General features: G+C 35.3%; 1 protein-coding gene across 1 annotated transcript in view; it reads left to right on the forward strand.

The window, feature by feature from the left end:
• LOC121409924 (sodium channel and clathrin linker 1-like) overlaps positions 1-19,841 on the forward strand; it is a 36,071-nt gene extending 16,230 nt beyond the window's left edge. The window contains exons 7-21 of the mRNA XM_041601712.1: positions 1,818-1,889; positions 2,913-3,029; positions 3,840-4,001; positions 4,646-4,824; positions 5,315-5,405; positions 5,974-6,144; positions 6,892-6,966; positions 7,270-7,412; positions 12,717-12,909; positions 13,646-13,782; positions 14,953-15,012; positions 15,808-15,886; positions 16,713-16,808; positions 18,492-18,592; positions 19,602-19,841. Coding sequence (XP_041457646.1) covers positions 1,818-1,889; positions 2,913-3,029; positions 3,840-4,001; positions 4,646-4,824; positions 5,315-5,405; positions 5,974-6,144; positions 6,892-6,966; positions 7,270-7,412; positions 12,717-12,909; positions 13,646-13,782; positions 14,953-15,012; positions 15,808-15,886; positions 16,713-16,808; positions 18,492-18,592; positions 19,602-19,779 — 1,854 coding nt within the window. The 3' untranslated portion in view covers positions 19,780-19,841. The remainder of the gene's footprint in view (positions 1-1,817; positions 1,890-2,912; positions 3,030-3,839; positions 4,002-4,645; positions 4,825-5,314; positions 5,406-5,973; positions 6,145-6,891; positions 6,967-7,269; positions 7,413-12,716; positions 12,910-13,645; positions 13,783-14,952; positions 15,013-15,807; positions 15,887-16,712; positions 16,809-18,491; positions 18,593-19,601) is intronic.
• Positions 19,842-24,482: the final 4,641 nt, after the last annotated feature.

Genomic DNA, 24,482 nt, shown 5'->3' on the forward strand with positions numbered 1-24,482 from the left:
ACTCAATTTATATATTAGTTAGTAGAATGCTAATTTTTGGTTGCTAATGTTTGGTTATTGTTTTTGCCAATCAACTTTGTCGGGACCCTTCTGCGATCATAAATAGTATAGAATAAATCCATTTAAACCAACTAGGCCCGGTTTGAAAGTCCATTTTTGATGCACGTGTACACGGTGTGTTTTTCGGTCGTGTACACGTTGTAAACACTGAGTGAGAGTGAGTTACGGTATTTTTTCAGTGTTTCCTTCATGTAGCCTAAGTCACGGTTTTAAAGCTTACCTGAGAAGTTAGAAGTATCAATCCACAAAAATTGGTGCAATTAAAAAGTTTACTCAGCTTAGCAGCGCATTAGATTAATAAAAAATGCAAAAGTAAATCAGTGCAGGGCCCTAGTTAGCGCCGACGTTCGTTGGATGCGCATTTTGCATACTGTACCGTACATGCATGCACAGATCGCTGCAGAATTAAGTGTAACTGAAGTTATCGATTGATTTTCATTATTCTATTGCCAATTTGAGGAGCGTGTGTTTGAAGGCTTGTAGCACATGTTTATGAGCGTATAACACGTAACTGGAGCAATGATCGCTGTCGCAATTGGTGATTCTCAAATTGGCTCTAAAAGTGATTGAAGAACGCTTTCTCGAGTCTCCAGTTACGTGTTATGCGCTCATACACATGTGCTACAAGCCTACAAACACACGCTCCTCAAATTGGCAATCAAATAATGAAAATCAATCGATAACTTCAGTTACACTCAATTCTGCAGCGATCTCTGCATGCATGTACGGTACAGTATGCAAAATGCGCATCCAACGAACGTCGGCGCTAACTAGGGCCCTGCACTGAAAGGAGCATACCCATTTCGTGTGGTACAAAAACTTGAGTTTCCAGAATAAATGTGGATTAAATCGGCGATTTTGGAAGTAAACTCACTCTAGGTTAATTGAAATATATTGACATATTAGTGATTAAAACATGTGCAGTGTCTGAGAACTAAGAATTAATGTGAGGCTGTGAGCTTGTTCACTGACTTTACAGTCCCACGCAAGTATTATGCAGATGCTACCGTGTACACGGTGATGGAATTTAGTACACGTGCACTGACTTGACCGTGCGTGTACACGTGTACCCGAAACGGGCCTAAAACCAACAAAAGTAAAAATAATCATACATCTATGATTTTTGGTTGAAAAACACAATTTGCATTGACTTTGTACACGGAATCATGTTTTTGAGCAATTTCGGGTCTGACGTGCACATACAAAATGTTGCGTAATTTCAGAACCGCGTCCCCAGGCGTCGCAATTTTGGTCTTAAAAGATGCGCAAGACTTGAAAGTAAAAAGTCAGTGAGCGGCGCGATCAAAAAACTTTGCGCGACGGCATAGTGATGACATTTGTTGAGGGGGAGTCAAATTGACCCCCCCCCCCCCCCCGTTTAATAAGTCCTTTGTCCTTTTTGAAATATTTTAAGGATTTGATGGCATCTTCAATTATATGAGAGTGCATCATAATCTCGTCATTCTGACTTTCGTCTCTCAATCTAAGGGACGTGGGTTCGTATTCCATCCATTTGGTCTTTTTCTTAAGCAAGAAATTTACCCACATTGTGCTGCACTCAACCCAGGTGAGGTAAATGGGGAGCCAGCAAGATTAATTCTTTGAATGCACAGCACTGGAAACAGCATCTCGAGCTAAAGCCGGGGTAATAATATTGGAATAGATTATTTCTAGATAGATAGCTATATAAATGCCTATTATCATTATTGCTATGAAATCAAAGCCTTGAGTGACTCTGATTCATTTATATCTCACAGGAAAGAGAAACAGCTAATGAGATGTGGCAAGAAACAGTACATGAATTAGACAGACTTGCTGCAGAACATAGGGTAAGCCAAGCTATTGATTATTTGATTACCTGGTAATTAATTCTCCATATCATGTCCTCTTTTCAATCATAGCTGCTCTCATGCTTTCCTGTTATTGAAAAAAAAAAAATTAAACATATATATGTAAACAAATATAATTCACTTTATCAAATAAAGTATGCTCTTGAAAGGCAAAATATAAATATGAAAGAATATTTTTCTTCCTGTTGCCCCCACTGTATTTAGTGTCAGAAGGCAGTATTTGTCTAGTCAGTTTATGACCATCTCACTTCATCAACCCATGCAGTACAGGCAACCCAGTAGGTTTAACCCTAATTTATGACAGATGCTTTGTAATCTAGCCTGCTGGCATGTATAGGGGGTCGCACGAGTGGGTTGACTATTAGAGAACCCAATAGAAGTCATTGTTTGAGAGGCAAGCAAAAGTTTTTAGTTTAAAAGACGGTTTCATTCAACAATTGAGTGAGTCTGCACAGTGTATTAAAGAAAACCTGTTCATTTTCTAATAGCAGGTCCCATCAATCCCTTTTGCATGAAACTTATCTTAAAAAAACAAAATTGGGAAGATTTGTTAAGTTTACATACATTGCATCTTTTGTTTGGCTGATAGGAAAGGCTAGATGAAAATCTTTTATTGATTTTTTTTTATTTGTTCATGAAAGCAAGTTTCATGAAATTGAACCCTGTTTCAAGGTATTTTCATGTATGGTTCAAAGGAGGTGCTGTGGTCAGTGGTCTAAGGCACCTGAAAGTTTGTGGATTGATACCTTGCCATGGCACCTATGCTCGTGAGCAAGGCTTGCATGCACTTTGTTTAAATTATGGATTACAAAATTGGAGCAATATTTTCTTTCATAGAAAATTTCTGTAAGAATAATACTGTGTGGGTTATATGTTATATTCAAGTAGTATAAAATGGAATGTGGTATTCAACAAAGCATTGTAATAAAAATCTCTGTTTGATATACATGTAATACAGTAATTGTATTCTTGCTAAAACTAAAGAATTGTGATTTTCTTCAGGATATGTTAGGAAACTCCAAAGCCCAAGTGTCTACTCACCATGCGATAGAAGCTAAAGGAGTTGCTCTTATGAGAGATAATCAACTGCTCAGGGATAGTAATTACAAACTAGAAACTGTAAGTTATACCGTATTCTGTCTTTTAATGCTTTTATAGCCTGCTTCTTCAACTACGAGAAATACCCCAAAACAATTTATTCATCTCTTTGTTTTTTGTAGAGTACTTCAAAATTTATATAATATTGATACACTTTCTGTCATTTATTTTGGTAATATGCAGAGATACTATGAAAGATCAGATTAAACTTTGATGAATCTGCTTGGCAAAATATTTGTAAAAATTTGTTAACAAGGTAATATGACACTTTTTCTTTTAGCATCCATGATCAGCAGTTAAAATGGTGAAGTGATGATATGAAATATAACAAAAAATTGAAATAACTACATTTGAGCCTTGTAAAAAATGTGCTCTTCCAAAATACTTTAGCTTGTGAGTTAATGTTAAGATTTTCACCTTAATAATTGCTGCCATGGACAATCCATTACTGAAAATTTTAATAGGCTTAACCAAGTTAACATAAGCCTGACCTGGGCCCCACCTTACAAAGAGTTACGATTGATCCAATCACTCATAACTCTATGGAAATCCATCAGTGTCATATTTTTTAACAGGAAGTGTGCTAAATGTCCTTTGTAAACAAAGGAGAACACACCACACTGACAAGAAATCAATAAGTTTGTGGATATACATTCATATCTGGAATTTTTTTTAGCAAACATGCATTTTATATGTTGGCTTTGCTGACTTTCCAGAGTTGCGATTGATGGGATCAATCGCAAGTCTTTGTAAGACGGGCCTCAGATGTCCTCCTTGAATTGCTTTCACCAATGTCTTTGGTTATTGGATTGGATTATGTTTACTTGGTAGGCAAACAGGCATCTCCAGGATGTTGTTACTGCACAGGGCCGGGAGATTGAAGGTATGAGAGATCAACTGAGAACAGCTAAGGGTGATCTTAAGACAACAGCTATCCAACTCAAAGATTTCACTTCTATGAAAGAGACGTTGGAACAGCAGTGTCGGGCAAAGGTAAGAACCTTCTAAAAACCATGAATGCTCTTGAAGACATCAAACAGCAATGTCGGGCAAAGGTAAGAATATCTTAAAACCACGATTGCTCTTGAAGACGTAGTATATAGACACGGTCAGTAGGGGAAAGTTTTTAACAGTTAGGGGTGAACTGAGCTATGAAACTCAAAGATTTCACTTCCATTAGAGAGATGTTAGAGCAGCAATGTTGGGCAAAGGTAAGAACCATCTTAAAATCATGAAGACATAGTACATGCACAGGGTCGATAGATGTAAGGTATGATGAGGGAAAGCTGAGAACAGTTAAAGGTGATCTGAGGTGTCTAACTCAAAGATTTTCACTTCCTTGAAAGAGAAGTTAGAACAGCAATTACCGGCAGTGGTAAAAACCATTCCTGAAAACACTTTGGGAAGTAGAGATTGTAGAGTTCCAGTTTTATACAATATTTAATAGAGATATTAGAAGCTCAGGATTCTGGAGTAAGGATTAATTCTGATTTAGTAAGATCCAGCTTTCACTAGGTACAATGACTACTACCCTTATGTAATATTGTTATGTTCAATGATACTCGAGTATAATTAACATTACTGACCCCAAACCAAAACTTTAGACAGGCTTTAGGGTTTGTATCTTCTTCATGTAGGACAAGGATCTCGGTGAGCTCCGTAGTCGGGTACAGTCCTATGAGGGAAGGATACCAGGTCTCCAGGAAAGGATCAAGGAGCTGGAGCTTAACATGGAGCTGATCTCACAAGAGAACATGAGATTACAAGGAGCTAGGAAGGAGCTTGAAGACAGGATTAAATCTCTTCACCAGAGATGGTAATTTCTTTAAATTTTTGCCTTTGAAATAGAAAGATACTCCCAATAGGTATTTGACTTAATGTGGCTCCTTCAATCAATGTTTTGGGTGAATAGTGGTTCTCATGCTCTAATGTTAGTCTCACTCTTACTATTTATTATTTCAAACAAAAACAATAGAAAATAATATGAACAATCAATTAATATTTTAGCTCGTTTTTTTACTCTGAATGCTGTCTTTATGTTTACAACTATAATTATAATTCTTAATTGCCATTTGTACATATAAGAGTTGGTATTTATAGATAGATTTTCAAAGCTATACATGAATTTATTACTGACGCTTTAATAGAGTGTCGTAATTTCTGATGATTTCAATTAAATAAATTAATAGCCATATTCAGGTTATTCATAGAATTGGGAATAACTCCTGTATTCAATAATCATTTTGATACCAACTATATTTAATATATTGCTGTCATGTGCCCCTTGTATTATTTCATTCTTCCAGCTCAGATGCTGAATCTCGTGAATATGAAGCAACAGTTCAAGTTAGAGAGAGCATACAAATGTCTGAAAATGCATTGTTGGAAAAAGACCAGGTGATTATTAATATATACCAACAAAAGTAGATATTTAAGGTTGGTTATGGGGTAGATGTAAGAATAGTATCAAGTAAAATATGTACATCAGTTAGAGCTGTATTCCTTTACTGTTTGAAGGAAAAATGTAACTATACACATTGAGCAAGTCTATGAACAATTGCTGACCTAATTTTTTATTGACTGCCCCCTGCTCTGTTCATGGATGTACTTAGTCCCATACATAGGATGCTAAAATGAAGAAGAAATTTTTTTATGATTGACCTGTTGCACAAAATCATTAAAGATGTTTGAAAGAAGAATAAAATGTTATTTCATGCCAATGTGATAGCTAGGTAAAACCATAGTCGGACTGCACATATAAATTGATATTTTGCATTTACCTTAATGAATTGTAGTTGTATATCAGTACTTTTGGGAAGAAGAACTTCCGCTTACAGAGATTCATTGATTATGATGATAATGATGGTGGTGCTGATGAAGATGATTAACGATGGTGACAGATAAAACCAAATATTTGGCACATTGGTACGACCTTTGACCTCTCTCCTTTGTAAATAAATTGTAGGCAATGATCCGAGAGCAACAGACTGAAGAGGAGGTAAGAAGATTACAGGATGCTATGGGTAAACTGGTCGACGAGGCTGGAAAAAGAACGAGACAAGAAGTAGATAGCATCAGAAAGCAATGTAATTCAAATATTGCTAAGCTCATGGAGGAGGTTACAGCTTTAGAAACGGTGAGTGATGGTATTTTTCCGCGGTGACCATGTGGGCAAGAATGCAACACAAATAGGTGCTGTGTGCAATCATTTGTGTACTATATTTGTATTGGTGGAGCTGCCGTTGCTGAGTGGTGTAATGCCCTTGACAAGTTTGGGGTTCAATCCCCGGCCACGGCACCTATGGCCATGAGCAAGGCATTTAATCAACAGGGCTCTTTTATCACTATATTCAAAATGCTGCAGACTTTGTTTGTAACTGTATGTGCACTTATTTTTTGTAAAATAAACAATGGAAAATATATTGGCAGCAAATTAAATTAATAAACAAGCATAACGGGTAGATGCATCTAATTATCTTGTAAAAAAATAAAATCAGGATTTCTCTGATTTTACATTGTGAAATGACACATCGGATCGTAATGCTATGACCAGTCCTTTATTTGGCATAGATTTACTAATGACTTGTGATAAGCTGTCAGTAGAAAAGTATAATGACCAGGTATGGGTTTGAGATGAGGATGATTATTTATAACAAAGATCCACATCACCAAATTATAAAACACATCATGGACAAAATTTTGATCTGGCATTATATTTACTATAGCATGTACATGTATTTTGAAAAACTGGTCATCCACATAAACTCTCAGCTTGCATGTTTTGCCTGAAGATGCGATGTGATTTTAACTACCGAGGGTGAGGAACTAGATATTTTCAAATCCATATTAATAAAGCATATTACTTTCATTCTTTTTCAAACAGGAGAATGCTGAAAAGCAGGCTGAGATAGAAAGAGCTATCAGAGAGAAAAGGGCAGTAGAACATGAGCTTGAACAGGTATCACCTTTTTTCCTCCTTATTATTTGAAGCTCTTGCAATTTTTTCTGCAGTCAATCAAGTGCTTATATGCATTATCATTTTTTATAAATGTTACAAGTTATGTACCATGTTAAATTACGATGTACCTTGTCAAGCTCAATTCAATCTCAAAATTCATCTTTTTTACTTTTTGTTGGTTTGAGGATGGCTGGTTGCATAATGTATAATATTTTATTCATTCATGAATTTAGAAGTGATTGATAATTATGTAAAAATTTCCAGTATATTGAGTTACACACATGTATTATATTCTTTTCATAGGTGTATAAAGAAGGCACCGCTGTTACTGGAGATCAACGTATTAATGAGTTACAGAACAGGATCATTGCGATGGAAAGATTAAAAGATGAAAGCTTGATACGAGCTCAACAGATGGAGAAAAGCATGCAGAGACAGGAACACAGGTGGGTTTTTACCAGGAGCTGATCCTGGATTTTCCAAAAGGGGGGCACATTTTTTTAAGGAAAATTTTGACATGCACAAAAAAAAGGTTTTTAACAAAAAATTAAGGATATTTCGTACCCGAGAAAATTTGACAAGCAAAAAAAAACAAAAACAAAAGGTCTTCACTTTCAAAAGAGGGTGCACACCTCTGTTTACATTACAAATTTTAAGTTTGCTTCTCAAGAGGGGGGGGAGAGAGACGGGCCAGCTGTGCCCTCTGCCAGTGGTTTGTACTGAAATAAGGTAAAAATGGTTAGTAATAACTCCCACAAATTTTCAGATTTTCCTCATTATCTTTCAAATTGCATCTTGCCTCCTTCTGAGCACAACATATGTCATTGGAAAATATAATCCACACCATATATGTCAAGCTGATGTTTACCTCTGTTTACATTACAAATTTTAAGTTTTCTTCTCAAGGGGGGGGAGATGTATATGGTGTGGATATGGTGTGGATTATATTTTCCAATGACATATGTTGTGCTCAGAAGGAGGCAAGATGCAATTTTAAAGATAATGAGGAAAATCTGAAAATTTGTGGGAGTTATTACTAACCATTTTTACCTTACTTCAGCCAGCTGTGCCCTCTGCCAGTGTTTTGTACTGAAATAAGGTAAAAATGGTTAGTAAAAACTCCCCCCTCCCCCTTTTTCCTCTTTTTGATTGTAAGAGCCGTTGTGTAATGGTTCTGACTCTTCTCTTAATCAGAGGGTCATATAATCGAATCCCATTGCAGCGTAGCATCCTTTGGCAAGGCTTTTATCCCCACTTTGCCACTCTCCACCCAGGAGATAAATGGGTACTGGTAGGATGCAAAAGACTATTTAGTCTGTATAGTAGTTGGGTCTTGGAACTCTTGTTGGAATGCTCCCCAGGGAGTGGAGAAAGTGTGTACATTGTTTGACCTGGGTGATAATGTTCTGTAAAGCACTTAGACATCATAATCAAGCACTATACAAAAATTGATTGATTTCAGGACTATTATAACAGATGATTTTTAGATAATAGATTTTATATCCTACATATATTAAATCCTGTATGCTGATTGGTTTAAATAGCAACATGTGGTCAAACATATTCTCACTATTTTGGGATGATGTCGAAAATGAAACGCCCACCAAAGAAAAAGTGCTATTCCGTGACATCAATGATGGAATAGTCAACTATTCCATCATTGACGTCACAGATCATGGTGGCGCAAGCACTAATACGCGTTCCGCGCACTGAGCGCGTAGCTAAGCGCTTCAGGAAAAGTAGGTCAGTCAGCGCAGCTGGTTTGATTCAGATTAAAAAAAGGATGATCTAAGAGTACAAGAACTAGATTATCAAGATCTATTTCTATAACTTATTAAAGTAGGTGATAAAAACAAATATACCAGGCCTTTATTTCGAAAGTATAGAGGGAATTATTCATCCTCAGTTGTACTGGCATAATGTATAATATTAATGCCAGTCCAACCTCGGATGAATAATTCCCGCTATACTTACTCAAAGCCTGGTATATTTGTATATCATCTAACTCTGAAGATGCAACAATGTTAATGACACTTTGATATTTTACATTATCACCTGAATGAGGCATTTTGGAGACATGATATAAACGCGTATTTTGTCTATCTAACTGATTAACTCAACATAAACTACGTCACAATGGCTCGGTCAGCGATCAGCTGAATGACGAGTGACCATAATATTCGTACACCCCTCCTCCCCGAAAAGAGTAATTTTCCTACTGCACCTACGTACAATAATTAGCGGTCCGTAATATCCGTATTCCGAGCTCATCAATCCCCAGCGCATTTGTGGATGCGTATAAAGAGCAGTGTTGTAGTCAAGGCTCAAACCTCCAAGGCCAAGGCTAAGGCCAAGGCTTTAATACCCAAGGCCAAGGCTTCAATACCCAAGGCTGAGGCCAAGGCATGGAAACCCAAGGCCAAGGCCAAGGCCTGAAAACCTCAAGGCCAAGGCCGAGGCCAAGGCATTTCAAACTTACGATATACAGAACAATGAGCTAACAATGCTTAGGCCGCTAGACATCACACATGGCAAAAATGTATGTGAGCGAGCGGACTGAGCGAATAAAGAATTTCACCCTTGTACATTTAAAACAAAAATAATTTCATGATAGATTTAGACATAATATATTATATATAATGTTGTTTTTTTTTGGGGGGGTGGTTCAGAGCCAAAAAGGCACTTATATACCAAAATGGGAATTTTTGGTGCTAACAGATACATGTATTTTCAAAATGAGATTATCAACTGTGTGAAGTAGTTGTTTGTTTTGTAGAAATTAAGTTGAGCAAATTCTTTTTAAATTTATTTCTTATTGATAAGATAGATATTTTGATTTAGGGTTTACTTTTCAGCGAGAAAGTGTAGCAAGCAAGCAGTTTTGAAAAGAAAATCAATTCTGAAGTTGTAAAACTTGATTTTTGGTCAATTATGGGGTTAATGACTGTTAAATCACTAAATCACTGTTGCGTGATGTTGCCGGTACGAACCACGATCTCAAACTTCTGGACATGTGTAATAAGACATGCCAAAATTAAATATTCTGAGCTGTTTTTGTAATCATGAAAAAGATGTGTATCTAATTAAAGAAATAATGCTAGATAATGTACAGATCAGAAAAGGAAGCATTTAAGGACTGCATTTTTAATAGGATACATAACTCACCAATCAAATGAATGCGAGCGCAAAGTGCGAGCTAAAAAAATTGTTACATTCCAACCTGAAAACTGGACATTCTAAGCAGGAATAGAATGAGTACCATAATTGATGCGAGTGCAGAAAGCGAGCCGAAAATTTGTGATATTCCAACCAGAAAACACCATTCTATACATTTTTGTAACCATGAACAGGATTACATATAGTACTGTACTAAACAATAACTGATGTAAGCATGATTCAAAATTTGTGATTTTCAAACCTAAATGTATTATTTTGACTATTAAGGAAGGTATTTCTTTTTGAAAAAGGGCAAAATCATTCTGAAATAGAAGGCATTTTTGACTTTGGAAAAAGAGGCCTTTTTTCCTACAGGAATTTTTTTTTTTTGGGGGGGGGGACAAGAGAGAACAGAGCGCAAGCTGAAATTTTCAAATGCTGACTTGAAAATGTGTCATTTTTAGGATTCTTGCCAGTTTTCATGTTTTTTTCTGCTTACAACCACTTTCAAATTTCAATTCTCATTTCTTGTATCTTCTACACCTATTTTACCTAAAAAACCAGAATAAAGAATACTTACAAAATAAAGTTATATTCAAAAGGATACAAAATAAATGGGGCACACCCCATACCCTTAGTTGGGGGGGGGGGTAAATCTTGATTATATCCTGAAACATTTAATTATTAATAGTTATTAATAATATTGATAATTATTAATTACATATCATTATTTTAATTAATCATTATTTCTTGAACCCACATTGACACAAAAACAAATATGTTATTTCATTGAATTTTTTCCCTTTGTTTTGTCAGTCTGAGACACTAGACCCAAAACAAAATGTATACAATTTAGAAAAGATGTACTGCCTATCATTATTAACTAATTCTGCAGTATGATCTGCCTAACCAGCCACCCCATCTTTCTAAAGCCCTTACATGTTTCTCCTTACAATTTAGAAAAGATATACTGCCTATCATTAACTAATTTTGCAGTATTTTCTGCCCAACCAGCCACGCCCATCTTTCTTACCCCCTTACATATTTCTCTCCCTTATCCTCTCTCTCTCTTCCCATTCCTCTTTCTCGTCTGTTTAAAAATATATCAGACCCCCCCAAAAAAAAAAATAAGAGAGAGAGAGAGAGAGGAAGAAGTTCCACCACCAAGAATAAACTTAAAATAGGGGGATAAAGGAAAGGAAAATGTGGAGTAAATTTGATATTATTTTCTAAACATACTGTCACAGTCTTTCAAAAAAAAAACTTTTCTTATAGCAAAAGGGTGACAAATTTTGTTCGCTCGCTCGCTTCAATCGCTTTCAACTTTCTTGGCAGAAATTTTGTTCTATATGCCATGCTTGGCCCCTCTAAATTTTTGGCTCATCATGCCATTGACATAGCCAATTTGGATATACCAAAATTAAAGTCTGTGTACAAGTTTTCCAAATCTTTTCAGAATATAATTAAGACTTAAATCATTCTTGTTGGCTAAAGAAAATAATACAAGGAAAATCCTAATGGAATAGAAATCAACCTTGTTATAAATCATTCCTTAGAGGTAGCTATGTTTAAAGTATGAAAGTTGTTGTCAAAATTGCAGTCAGATCTGTCAGAATTATTCCTTTCATCAAAGCACTATAATCTTGATCATAATCATTATTACTGTCATTATTTTCATTATTATTAATATTGTCATTATCATCATTAGTCATGATTACAACACATTACCAATTAATAGTTATTTTTCATCACTGCTGTTTTCTTTGTTAGAATGTGATGATAATTCTTAATAATGATGATTTAACAATTACAATCGATGACACAGCTAGTACACTTACTGCTGTTGCTACTGTTACTGGTGACTGGTAGTTTTGACCATTAGTGTCATTAAATATACAGAACAATTGAAACATTTATAATTACTTATATAAAACAAATGAAAGTACAAAATACAAAATGCCTTGAAAAAGCCTTGAAAATGCCTTGAAATTTCAAGGCTCAAAATCCTCAAGGCCAAGGCCAAGGCCCTCTCAAGGCCAAGGCTTGAATGTTCAAGGCCAAGGCTTTGAAAAAATAGGCCTTAAGGCGCCTTAAGGCCAAGGCCGAGCATCAAGGCACTACAACACTGGTAAAGAGATACGTTTCATAAGGATCCGCGCACCAACAATATACGTCATAATAAAGACAACGCTGGATCCGAGCGATTGTAAGTACGTCACAATGATAAAGTGCAGAATTGACACTAGAGGCTTGACCAAGGTAAGTCCAACAATTTGGTTATATAATCTATCAATATGTTAATTTAATGTACCAGAAAGTGGTAACAGGTAATAATAATAATATTGACTGGCGTTACTTTCAGGAGATACCAAAAATATTTCCCTCACTAGACCCATATTGCCCTCGTCTTCGACTCGGGGCAATATGAGACTAGTTTGGGAAATATATTTGGTATCTCCCTCAAGGCCAGTCAATATTATATAAATATGGGCCTCAATGTATCATTATTGTTTGGGTTAAACTTCTATGAAAGGTAATGCTCAGGAAGGAAAACTTGTCAAAGATACCTCCTTTACCATTCTGTTTGTCTTTAGCCATGAAGAAGAGAAGTCTAGGAGTCTCCTGGTGACTGATCAGCTTAGAGGACGACTGGAGAAGCTGTCCAGGGAATGCGAGACCTTATCTGATGAGAGACTGAGATTGATGGAAGATAACGGTGACCTCAAGAAGAAGCTGATAGAATTCCGCAGAGAAAAGGAGGATACAGAGAGATCAGCAGCTAAAGATGTATGTAATATATATGTTCTTATTTTAATACATCGATAATTGTCTAATTGCCATATGATTGATACAGGGAAGATTTATATTGACTTGGTCTATCATGTGGACTAAACCCACATGGTCTAACGTCATTTTGGTCTTGAGTGCTATTTCATTATGCTTGGTTGAATGCATCTTATTTTCATATATTCTATTGCCCAGATGGTCTAATTTCAAACTTTTCAAATCGAAATTTGATTCATTAACCATTCATCTAGACATATAGGCCACATAATGTTAGACCAAGTGGATATTGCCAGAAACGGGTGGAGAAATGGTTCCATGACATTTGCTCTGGCGACAATTGCTCCGATGGAAAATCTACACGTTGAGTCAAACATAAAACCTAACTTCCAAAACTAAATAAACCATTATCCTAATATCTTTACAATCTTCTGAACCAAAAACTTCACAACAATCCTAACTCTAATCCTATGCCTTCTGAAATATTTAGACAGGAGTAAATATCGTAGGAGCAAACGTGTCAACAGAGAAATAGATCATGTGGTGGCGAGAATGATATAACTAGGGTAATATAAATGTATATCTGTTTATAAATACAGATTGAGCTTTTCTATCTGACAATATATCAGATCTGACATTTTTCATTGATTTTGATTGGCTGAGAAGTATAGGTGTTTGACTGTTGCTACGGTAACCATCAAAGTGGATTGTTAATTACTGTTCTTTGTTTCCATTGCAGTTGATCGGTGTAGAGCATGAGATGAGTATGATGAGAAGAGAATATGAAGCTCGTCTAGAGAGCGTTGAGGAGAATAGTAGACAGTCTACAAAGGAACTCAGACAGATGGTCCTATCTCAGCAAAAGATGAGCTCAAAGTATGTGTCTATCAATCCACAATTACCAATACCCTGGCTCTAGTTTCTCCCCTTTTCTGTTTGTTTTTTGTTAAAGGGCAAGTCCACCCCAACAAAAAGTTCATTTAAATAAAAAGAGAAATATCCAACAAGAATAACACTGAAAATTTCATCAAAATCGGATGTAAAATAAGAAAGTTATGACATTTTTAAGTTTCGCTTAATTTCACCAAACAGATATATGCACATCCTGGTCGGTATGCAAATGAGGGGACTGATGACGTCATCCACTCACTATTTCTTTTGTATTTTATTATATGAAATATTCCAATTTTCTCTTTGTCAAGTGAAACACCGATTAAGTCCTCCATGAACATGTGGAATTAGCATTGTTTAATACTGTATGGTTCAGTCAAGTTGGTCCTTATTGTCAAATCGGTAAAAAATGAAATATTGTATATTCCAAACAATAGAAAACAAGAAATAGTGAGTGAGGGACATCATCGACCGTCTCATTTGCATGTCACTGAGATGTGCATATCACTGTTTTGTGAAAAATAAGCGAAACTTTAAAATGTCATAACTTTCTCATTTTACATCCGATTTTGATGAAAATTTCAGCGTTATGCTAGTTTGATTTTTCTCTATTTATTGAAATCAACATTTTTCTTGAATAAACTTGACCTTTAATTTATATGTAAGTGACTTATTGTATACTTGATTATTGTTTTCATTTCTTGACTTGAACACTGTTTGTTCATTGTGTTACGGGAATCTCTATTTTACAAGCCATAGGCCTTTATTGTAACTCCCAGTCATATGTTATCGTATATGTTTGCTTTTTACATCTATTTTATGAAATTGAATGACCTTAGATTTAGATGCCCTATTCATATGTCCCGATGACCTTTCCATTAGACATGTGTGCCGTAATATAGGAATGTTCCAACTAGGAAAGTTTGCCTTGCCATCCAAATATCAGTAAGGCCTGACAAATATTAAAGGAGCAGATTTACTAAAGAAAGTTTAAAATCTAACAGAATGGATATAATTCTTCATACCTGAAAAAAAAATACAATTTCATATGTAGACAATTATTTACCCTTTGTATAAACACACCCTAATCAGCTTATAGTCCATGACTTCCACTTCAGAGTATTTCAATATTGACTCATGTGTTTTTTTTACCAGATGGAAAGAAGAGTGCAGAGTCCTTGGTCAGAAGTTTGAAGGAAAGATATCAGAATTAAGGTAATTAATAATACTTTAATAAAACATGTACATTTACACTTAAATTTTTTTAAAACGATAGGTTTTGTGTCTGTGTGAATATGTCTTGAAGAATGATTATCATTTATCATTTTATGATCCAGGGGGCCGTTTCATGAAGCTGTTCATAAGAATGACTTTAAGAACGGCTGATGATCCTTTCTTTTGGTAAATGATATTCACCATTAATGTTTATTGGTGATTATTTGGTGCGTCGGAAATATTCACCAGTCGTTCTTAAAGTTGCTCTTTACTTACGAAAAGCTTTATGAAATACCCACCAGTTGTTATGGGGTTTTATGTTGTTCTTTCAAAATAAATGAATTTTTAGATGCATTTCTACCAATTCGATTTACATTCTGCTAAGTGAAGTGAATAACTGAGCTAGTAGAATTTTTCAGGCTGGATTTTATGCTTAAACACAATACCAAGTTGTGCTTTTGGGCGATTATGAGTGTAAATATCATATCTGCCAACTTTTCCCATTAAATAGAAATATTCTTATTTTGGCTAAAGGAAAATTGTCATTTCTAACCTGTGTGATCCTATTTCTGTGACATTTTTGTGTATTATTGATAAGGAAATTTGAAAATGTCCCTATTTCTGGAAATTTCTTAGTAATTTGTTCCTAGTTTGTGATTTGGAATATTTATGCCTTTTTTTACACAAGGTTGTGTTGAACCTAGTCTCTGTGCAAGATCCTGGCGATTTTCAGCCAGTGTGATATCTGTTGTCTTGATGACTGTTTGACACATGAAACATTTGTTTTGACTTTAGATCGCAACTGACTATGCAAAAGAAGAGAAATGAAGATCTGACCAATCAAATTCATCAACTTAAACAACAGAACATACAGGTATGTTATGCGTGTTTTGTTTGAAAAGACAGTTTTGTTCTGTGAAAATTATTTTGTAATTCCATTACCATGAATAAATATCATGAATGAAAGTAAAAAATATTGAAATTTAAGAAATCAGTGATAGAGCTGACATATTTTACTGAATTATACGGTAAATATATAAACAGTGTACAAAGTATGCTCACAATTTTAGAAAATGTTTGTAAGGGACAGCATGAGGGCGACGGGCAATTTCAATCTCATGACAGCCCAAATCGCCCCGAAAATTCTCCCAAATGCATGCTTTTTGGCGACCATTCTTTTAAGTTTCCCCAAGGTACTTAAATATTTAAGATTATTTAGAAAAATCAGTATCCTAACTATAGCTGAATAATTATGTTTGCTTTTACTCCGTAATAGCTTATTGCCCCTAAAAAGTAGCCTAAAAAAAATTCTGCAATCGCCCCAATGTGGATAAAAAGATAGCCCCTTACCCTGGTAAAAGAATCACATTTCCTGTGTTGAGTCACCCATTTACCCTTTCCAAATTAAAGCAATTCACAATTCATTCACCGTCTTTATTCATTATGATGTGACGCCCATTTTTCAACTTGCCGGTCAACAACTTTTTCCTAGATAGCATGCTCTCCTAGTGAGAATAAATTCATTAAAGATTAAATGTAGGAGAGATGTCGCACTAAGGATATGAAGATTATGAGATGCTAAACTGGAGCATGTCAGATGTAGGGATTTTTCTGTAGTGTTGACATAATAATAATGATCCTTGTCAGGTATATTTTTCCTTTTTATAATTATTTTTTAATCCACTTTTCATGTTGAATAGAGTGAGCAGGTTGTATCGGATCAAATGGATGTTAATAGGAAGTTACGTCAGAAAGTAGAATCAGCTGAACAACAGGCTACAGACGTTACTAGGAAGGTCAGTCAAGATGCACAAAGAGTTACAATCTTACGTATCTTTTAAAAAAAATCAAACACTACTTCATTTCCAGCCAATCAAAAATGCACATTTGGGACTAACACATGATTTTTCTGCAATAAACCCCTGATTAATCATAAAAAGAACAAAAACAACACAAAATGATCTCCTGATTTCAAGCAATAAAATCTGTTTATCAAGAACTTTATTTCTTGATGACAAGAAATCGGAAGATGGGTTATTACTTGCCTGTCATACATACATCATCATACACTTGCTAATATATCAAGGATTTACAGAAGAATCCAATATTGTTGATACAGGGAAGCATGTTAATAAAGACCAGCCAAAGAGACAAGGAAACATTCTCAATGAGAGGCTGGTCCTTGTGGAAAGGTCCTTATAATGAATACTATTCTGTGTGCATTCCATGTGTCTCCCAGCTGAATTGAATTTATTAATATATTTATGGGTCCCAATACCTGACAGTAAGCACTAATTCTCAGATAAATTGTAACCAACCTTTACATGTATCTCATTGTTTCTTCCAGAATTCAGACTCACAAACTGAATTTAATGTAAGAGAATGCTTTATAACAGCTCTTACCTATTATTTTGACTACTGTATTTTTTAACCCCAATATTTTAACAAGGGCTGTCTGGTTCTCTATCAGGCAACTGGTTAAAGAACACTTTCTACTATGTTACCACATTATTCAAACTTGATTAAAGATTGGTGGTATTCTGATGATTAAACCTAGTTTTAATCTTAGTCTAAACTAGAATTTAAACAACACTTCTATGGAGTGCTGGGCTTCTTAAAGGACAAGTCCACCCCAAAAAAAGTTGATTTGAATAAAAAGAGAAAAATCCAACAAGCATAACTGAAATTTTCATCAAAATCGAATGTAAAATAAGAAAGTTCTGACATTTCAAAATTTTGCTTAATTTCACAAAACAGTTACATGCACATCCTGGCTCGTATGCAAATGAGGAGACTATGATGTCATCCACTCACTATTTCTTTTGTATTTTATTATATGAAATATTCTAATTTTCTCATTGTCAAGTGATACAACGATTAATTCCTCCCTGAACATGTGAAATTAGCATTGTTCACTATACGGTTCAGTCGAGTTGGTCCTTATTGTGAAATCTATAAAAATTTTAACTATTGTATAATTCAAACAAAAAACAAAAGAAATAGTGAGTGATGGACATCATCGACTGACTCACCTAGTTGTGCATATCACTGTTTTGTAAAAATAAGCGAAACTTTAAAATGTCATAAGTTTGTTATTTTACATCCGACTTTGATGAAATTTTCAGCACTATGCTAGTTTGATTTTTCTCTATTTTTCAAGTCAGCATTTTCCTGGGGTGGACTTGACCTTTAATATTCCTTGCCCATTTGTGGCAATTATAATGTATCAATCAATTCATAAAAAAACATATTTTTGTATTTTCAATTTCTTTTCATTTCATGACTCACTTAATTTTTGACAATTTTTTTTCAGAAGAATAAGAATTATTTTAATTTGTGAATAAGTTGACAACGAGTACTCCATAAAAGTGTGGTCTAAGTTAATCGAGGTTTAATCAAACCATGCTATCAGAATACCACGCAATCAGTCATTATGCTGAGGTATGATTTAACAAATTATATATTCTCTTTGTCTACAGTTAACAGATAGATCATCTAGAGAGAGAAGGCTAGCCCATGATAAGAAGCAACTCCAGGCCCAACTGGACAAGATCAGAGCAGAACTCGGTAGATCAGATAGGTAAGATGTTTAACATTTCTTACAAAGGAAGCAAACATGTGTCACTGATCATTAAAGATGATATACCTATGGAAAAACATTCAAATATAAATAAAAAAATAGTGAAGCGTTGTAGTCTTCCTTCTTAAGTTAAGTACCACTGTACAACTCTATTCACTAACTCAAGCCAGCCTTTTCTCATCTTGTTTGGTTTACAGTTCTTGACTACACCCTTCTCAGAAAAGAAAACTCTACTTCCTAACCTCCACTTTCTCACCTCTCCATTTCACCTCTACCTCTATCCACTTACCTTAATTCTTTTTTCATACTCACCACATGGTGTACCATAAACTTCTTCCGCAATTAAAGTTAATAGCATTATGACTTTATTTCTTTTTCCATTACAACCTCCGCTAATGTTGATTCTCCTACTACTACTATTTTCTTCTTCATCCTCTTCAACCCCATTTCATACCTTTCTTCCGTTTTCTTTCCCTTCCTTTTTACTATTATTCCTCTTTTTTTCTTTTAATCACCTTGATGTCTTTTAATCATTTTCAAGATCAGATGCAAAATTAAGGTTTTCATGTACAATTAGATAATTTTGTTTAGCTCATGTTGTGAACCGATACCTCCCAGAAAGGTCCATTTTAAACTCATAATAATAATTATAATAATGGCCAATATTCATATAGTGCTTTTCCCAGAATGGCTCAAAGCGCTTTACAGCATATTATTATTATATTATATAATTCATGAATATGTATTAGCTTTGTCTTGAATCCCATATATTACTTTTTAATCATTCTTAAATCACATACCACAGTTAGTCAAGCTAACTTTGTCACAACCATCAAAACACTCATATTTCTTATTGAGCAGTTATTATAGTGACCAACACTGATGAAGGGTTATGACTCTAATGACCACGCCACCTTTGATCAATCTGTCTTAACATTTCATTGATGTGGATGATTTTTAAGTGACATAGATGACACTAAATGATGGACACTTATTTCTTACACCACAGAGGAGGCCACATCCCTGTGCATCTGACCACATCACATCTGAATAGTACCTACAATCACCATAGACCAAACTATCCATCAGGCGGGTTTGTGAGACAGAGATCATCATCGATAGCTAGCTCCGTCCATAGCTACAAGTCATCTCATAGTAGAAGCTCTTCACCTGAATTGAGTACATGATAAACTATCCATCGGGCGGGTTTGTGAGACAGAGATCATCATCGATACCTAGCTCCGTCCATAGCTACAAGTCATCTCATAGTCGAAGTTCTTCACCTGAATTGAGTATGTGAGAAACTATCCATCAGGCGGGTTTGTGGGAGAGAGTTCATCATCGATAGCTAGCTCCGTCCATAGCTACAAGTCATCTCGTAGTAGAAGCTCTTCACCTGAATTGAGTACATGATAAACTATCCATCAGGCGGGTTTGTGAGACAGAGAGCATCATCGATAGCTAGCTCCGTCCATAGCTACAAGTCATCTCATAGTAGAAGCTCTTCACCAGAATTGAGTACGTGATAAACTATCCATCAGGCGGGTTTGTGAGACAGAGATCATCATCGATAGCTAGCTCCGTCCATAGCTACAAGTCATCTCATAGTAGAAGCTCTTCACCAGAATTGAGTACATGATAAACTATCCATCAGGCGGGTTTGTGAGACAGAGAGCATCATCGATAGCTAGCTCCGTCCATAGCTACAAGTCATCTCATAGTAGAAGCTCTTCACCAGAATTGAGTACATGATAAACTATCCATCAGGCGGGTTTGTGAGACAGAGAGCATCATCGATAGCTAGCTCCGTCCATAGCTACAAGTCATCTCATAGTAGGAGCTCTTCACCAGAATTGAGTACATGATAAACTATCCATCAGGCGGGTTTGTGAGACAGAGAGCATCATCGATAGCTAGCTCCGCCCATAGCTACAAGTCATCTCGTAGTAGAAGCTCTTCACCTGAATTGAGTACATGATAAACTATCCATCAGGCGGGTTTGTGAGACAGAGAGCATCATCGATAGCTAGCTCCGTCCATAGCTACAAGTCATCTCGTAGTAGTAGCTCTTCACCAGAATTGAGTATATGACATATTCAGCCATCAACATACATGTAGTTTATTCATAGTCCAATTGGGTGCTATTCTCATTGTTAATCCAGGATTTAATCCGAGTTTAAACAATGTCATGGATTTTAGCTTAGCTATGTACTGAGCATTCAGCAACGCAGAGTTACTAAAGAACTTTGTCATATGTTCTGTGTCCATGTTGAGTTTCATAAACAATTTCTTGTGAATGACAGAGAGAGAAGAGGTAAGGAAAAAGATAGAAAAAGTGGAAGGAAGAGAGATTTTTGCAAAAACTTTGCCGTAGCTACAATATACCATTAAGCCCAACATTGTCACTTTAATTAAGTACTTGAAATGTCTAGCCGTCCAGCCATTTATTTATTTATTCATGTAGGGGGTGTTGCAAGAAAATATTTGCGATCAATTGCAAATATTTTGTTGCAAAATATTTTGTTTACAAGTGATAGATCAGTGTTAGCTGTAGCAAATCAGATTAAACTTCTTTTTTCAAGGAGCAAATTAGCAATCAATCACTAATTTGCAATTAACTGCGAGACATATAGTTGATGTAGGGACCAAAAATTGACTTGCAATTGATCGCAAGTTTCTTGCAGCACCCCATTAGTCTGATATTAGTCATGTAAGACAAGAAAATATGGTTTAATTCAGAATTAGTTTCTGAATTGATGTGATGGACACAGTGCTACATTGGCCTAAGCTTATAGGGGGTTCCTTGCAGAGTTGTGTTTAATGTAACTCAAATAATCAATCGTAAGTCCCAAATACATGCATTTCATTGGTTGAAAATCAAGTTTTGAATGATTTTTTGATGCTGTGTTTGAGTGCAACTCTTTTTGCAATGGCCCTAATGGATATTAAAACCCCGGCTTCCTGGGACCCGTTGCATAAAACCTTTTAACTGAGAAAACTCTGGTTGTTTTTACCAGAGTTTTTGCCCTGTGTTTAAGTCAATGGCAGAAATCAGACTAACCTTAGTTTTCAGTTTTTACCAGAGTTTTCTCAGGTAAAAAGTTTTATGCAACAGGCCCCTGGTTTTACAACCGCCTTGGTTTTTAAAGGACAAGTCCACACCAACAAAAAAAAATTCTTAATAAAAAGAGAAAAATCCAACAAATACAATACTGAAAATTTCATCGAAATCAGATGTTAAATAAGAAAGTTTATTTCACAAAATAGTTATATGATATGCACGTTCTAATCGGTATGCAAATTAGGAGACCGATGACGTCATCTATTCACTAATTCTTTTGTATTTTATTATATGAAACATGAAATATTCTAATGTTCTCATTGTCAAGTGAAACAATTATTAATTCCTCCCTGAACATGTGGAATTGGCATCATTTAATACTACATGGTTCAGTCCAGTTGGTCCTTATTGTCATATGTGAAAAAATGAAATATTGTATACTTCAAACAATAAAAAACAAAGGAAATAGTAAGGGTTTCAATCGACTGTCCTTGTCACTGAGTTGTGCATATCATTGTTTTGAAGAAAATAAACGAAACTTCAAAATGACATAACTTTCTTAATTTACATCCGATTTTTATGCAATTTTCAGTGTTATGCTTGTTTGATTTTCCTCTATTTAATAAATCAGCATTTTCCTGGGATGGACTTGACCTTTCAGCATACACACAGTACATAATGAATAAATGAGACTGCTGTCCTAAAACTATTTCCACACACAGCAGTATACAGAGTTGTGCTCAAAAGCTGGTGAACCCATGTACTACTAAAATGCACTACTTCTAGCCGACTGTTAAATGAAGACAGCAAGACTGCAATGTTCCTCAAGCCCAGAGAAACAAACTTTATTGAATGTACCCGGTAATAGTTCATTACCTGACTTCACAATTGAATATAATAGGCAGAACTTGAAACTTTAAATATGTTCATTTTCTAGTGGGATTCACTATTTTTCGAGCACCACTGTTTACTAAATTTAATGTGACCCAGGCATATTAGTCCAGTCAATCTTGCCAGAATAGGGGGGCAATCCATCTCTGCAATGGCAACATGGGGTATTCCACTGCAATGCTTCCCAAGAAGGTCCCCTAAACAACATACTTATAGTCCAAAAAAATCCAAGCACTGGAAATTTTTGAAATTTGCATATTATATCAAATTTAGCCATTAAATTTTAGAAAAATAGGGAAATAATCCAAAGATTACAAATTAAGTGTCCAAAGCAATTGAATTTGAATGAAAGCTAATGTGATAAATAAATGAACGTTTTGCATATTATGCAAATAAGCATCCTTTTATGGATAAAATGTCAAGATATTGTGATTTTTCTTATGGATTTTTTTTATGGTTTGACCCATATATTGACTGGACTATAAGCCCTTGTAAATCACTGATATTGTTTGCGTTCATTCATGTTATATCATTATCATGTGTTTGCGTGTGGGTTTTTGTTTGTTAATTTGTTTTCTGTGTGATGTATTTCGCTCGAATTTTAATTATGTATCAGCTGAAACCTCCAGGGGCATTAAATTTTCACTTTTGCAAGTTGACCACTGCATAAATCCCACTTCTGTGTTTAGACATTGAGATTCGGTAATGCATAAAGGTAACAAGTTGAAATATACAGATGAAATATAAAACAATTGTGACATTGTATGTACACATCCAAAAATCGTTGTTGGTGCAGGAACGCCCTTAACACCACACTTCTGCGCTCTTATGCAATGCCTTAATGTGCGCTACTAAGGGCGTTTCTGCGCTCATGCAATGCGCAAAAGTGTGGTGCTAAGGGCGTTCCTGCATCGACACAACAAAATGCAGTGTGCTGTGGTAGCTGTGTTATACAATAGTGTTTAATGTGTTTTGTTAGCCTATCAAAGTAGAGGCCTGGCAAAAAAAATATTAATAGTACATTTTGAACCCAATACATATAATTTATATCTAACTGATGGTAACTCAGTCATTACTTTAAATTTTCATGGAAACTTTGGTTTGTATTCATTGTTCATTAGTGCTGCTCACTGATAGTAATACCAGTGATGACAAAGTTTAATGTTAAGGTGCTGTTATGCTTTAACGGTTTAACCATTGTATGCACCGGTGTGTTGGCTCAGTTGGTAGAGCATCCGTCTCACAACTGGGAAGTCAAGAGTTCCAGCCCAATAGATGCTAAAAGATGGGAGTTGCTACTTCCCTGTTTTGCATCCAACAATTTAAAGGTCAAGTCCACCCCAGGATCATGCTGACTTGAATAAATAAAGAAAAATCAAACTAGCGTAGTGCTGAAAATTTCATCAAAATCGGATGTAAAATAAGAATGTTATGGCATTTTAAATTTTCGCTTATTTTTCACAAAACAGTGATATGCACAACTAAGTGATTCAGTCGATGATGTCCATCACTCACTATTTCTTTTGTTTTTTATTGTTTGAATTATACAATATTTCATTTTTTACAGATTTGAAAATATGGACCAACTTGACTGAACCATATGGTATTAAACAATGCTAATTCCACAGGGAGATTAATCGTTGTATCACTTGACAATGAGAAGATCATTAGAATAAAATGCAAAAGAAATATAGAGTGGGTGACGTCATTGTCTCCTCATTTGTATATCAGCCAGGATGTGCATATAACTGTTTTGGGAAATTAAGCGAAACTTTAAAATGTCTTAACTTTCTTATTTTACATCCGATTTTGATGAAATTTTCAGTGTTATGCTTGTTGGAGTTTTCTCTTTTTATTCAAATCAACTTTTTATTGCGGTGGACTTGTCCTCTAAGGGATAGAGCTACATTGATCAGGCACTGCACAGTGGCTGCCAGG

Source organism: Lytechinus variegatus, chromosome 1 (assembly GCF_018143015.1).
Source record: "Lytechinus variegatus isolate NC3 chromosome 1, Lvar_3.0, whole genome shotgun sequence".
Lineage (NCBI taxonomy): Eukaryota > Metazoa > Echinodermata > Echinoidea > Temnopleuroida > Toxopneustidae > Lytechinus > Lytechinus variegatus.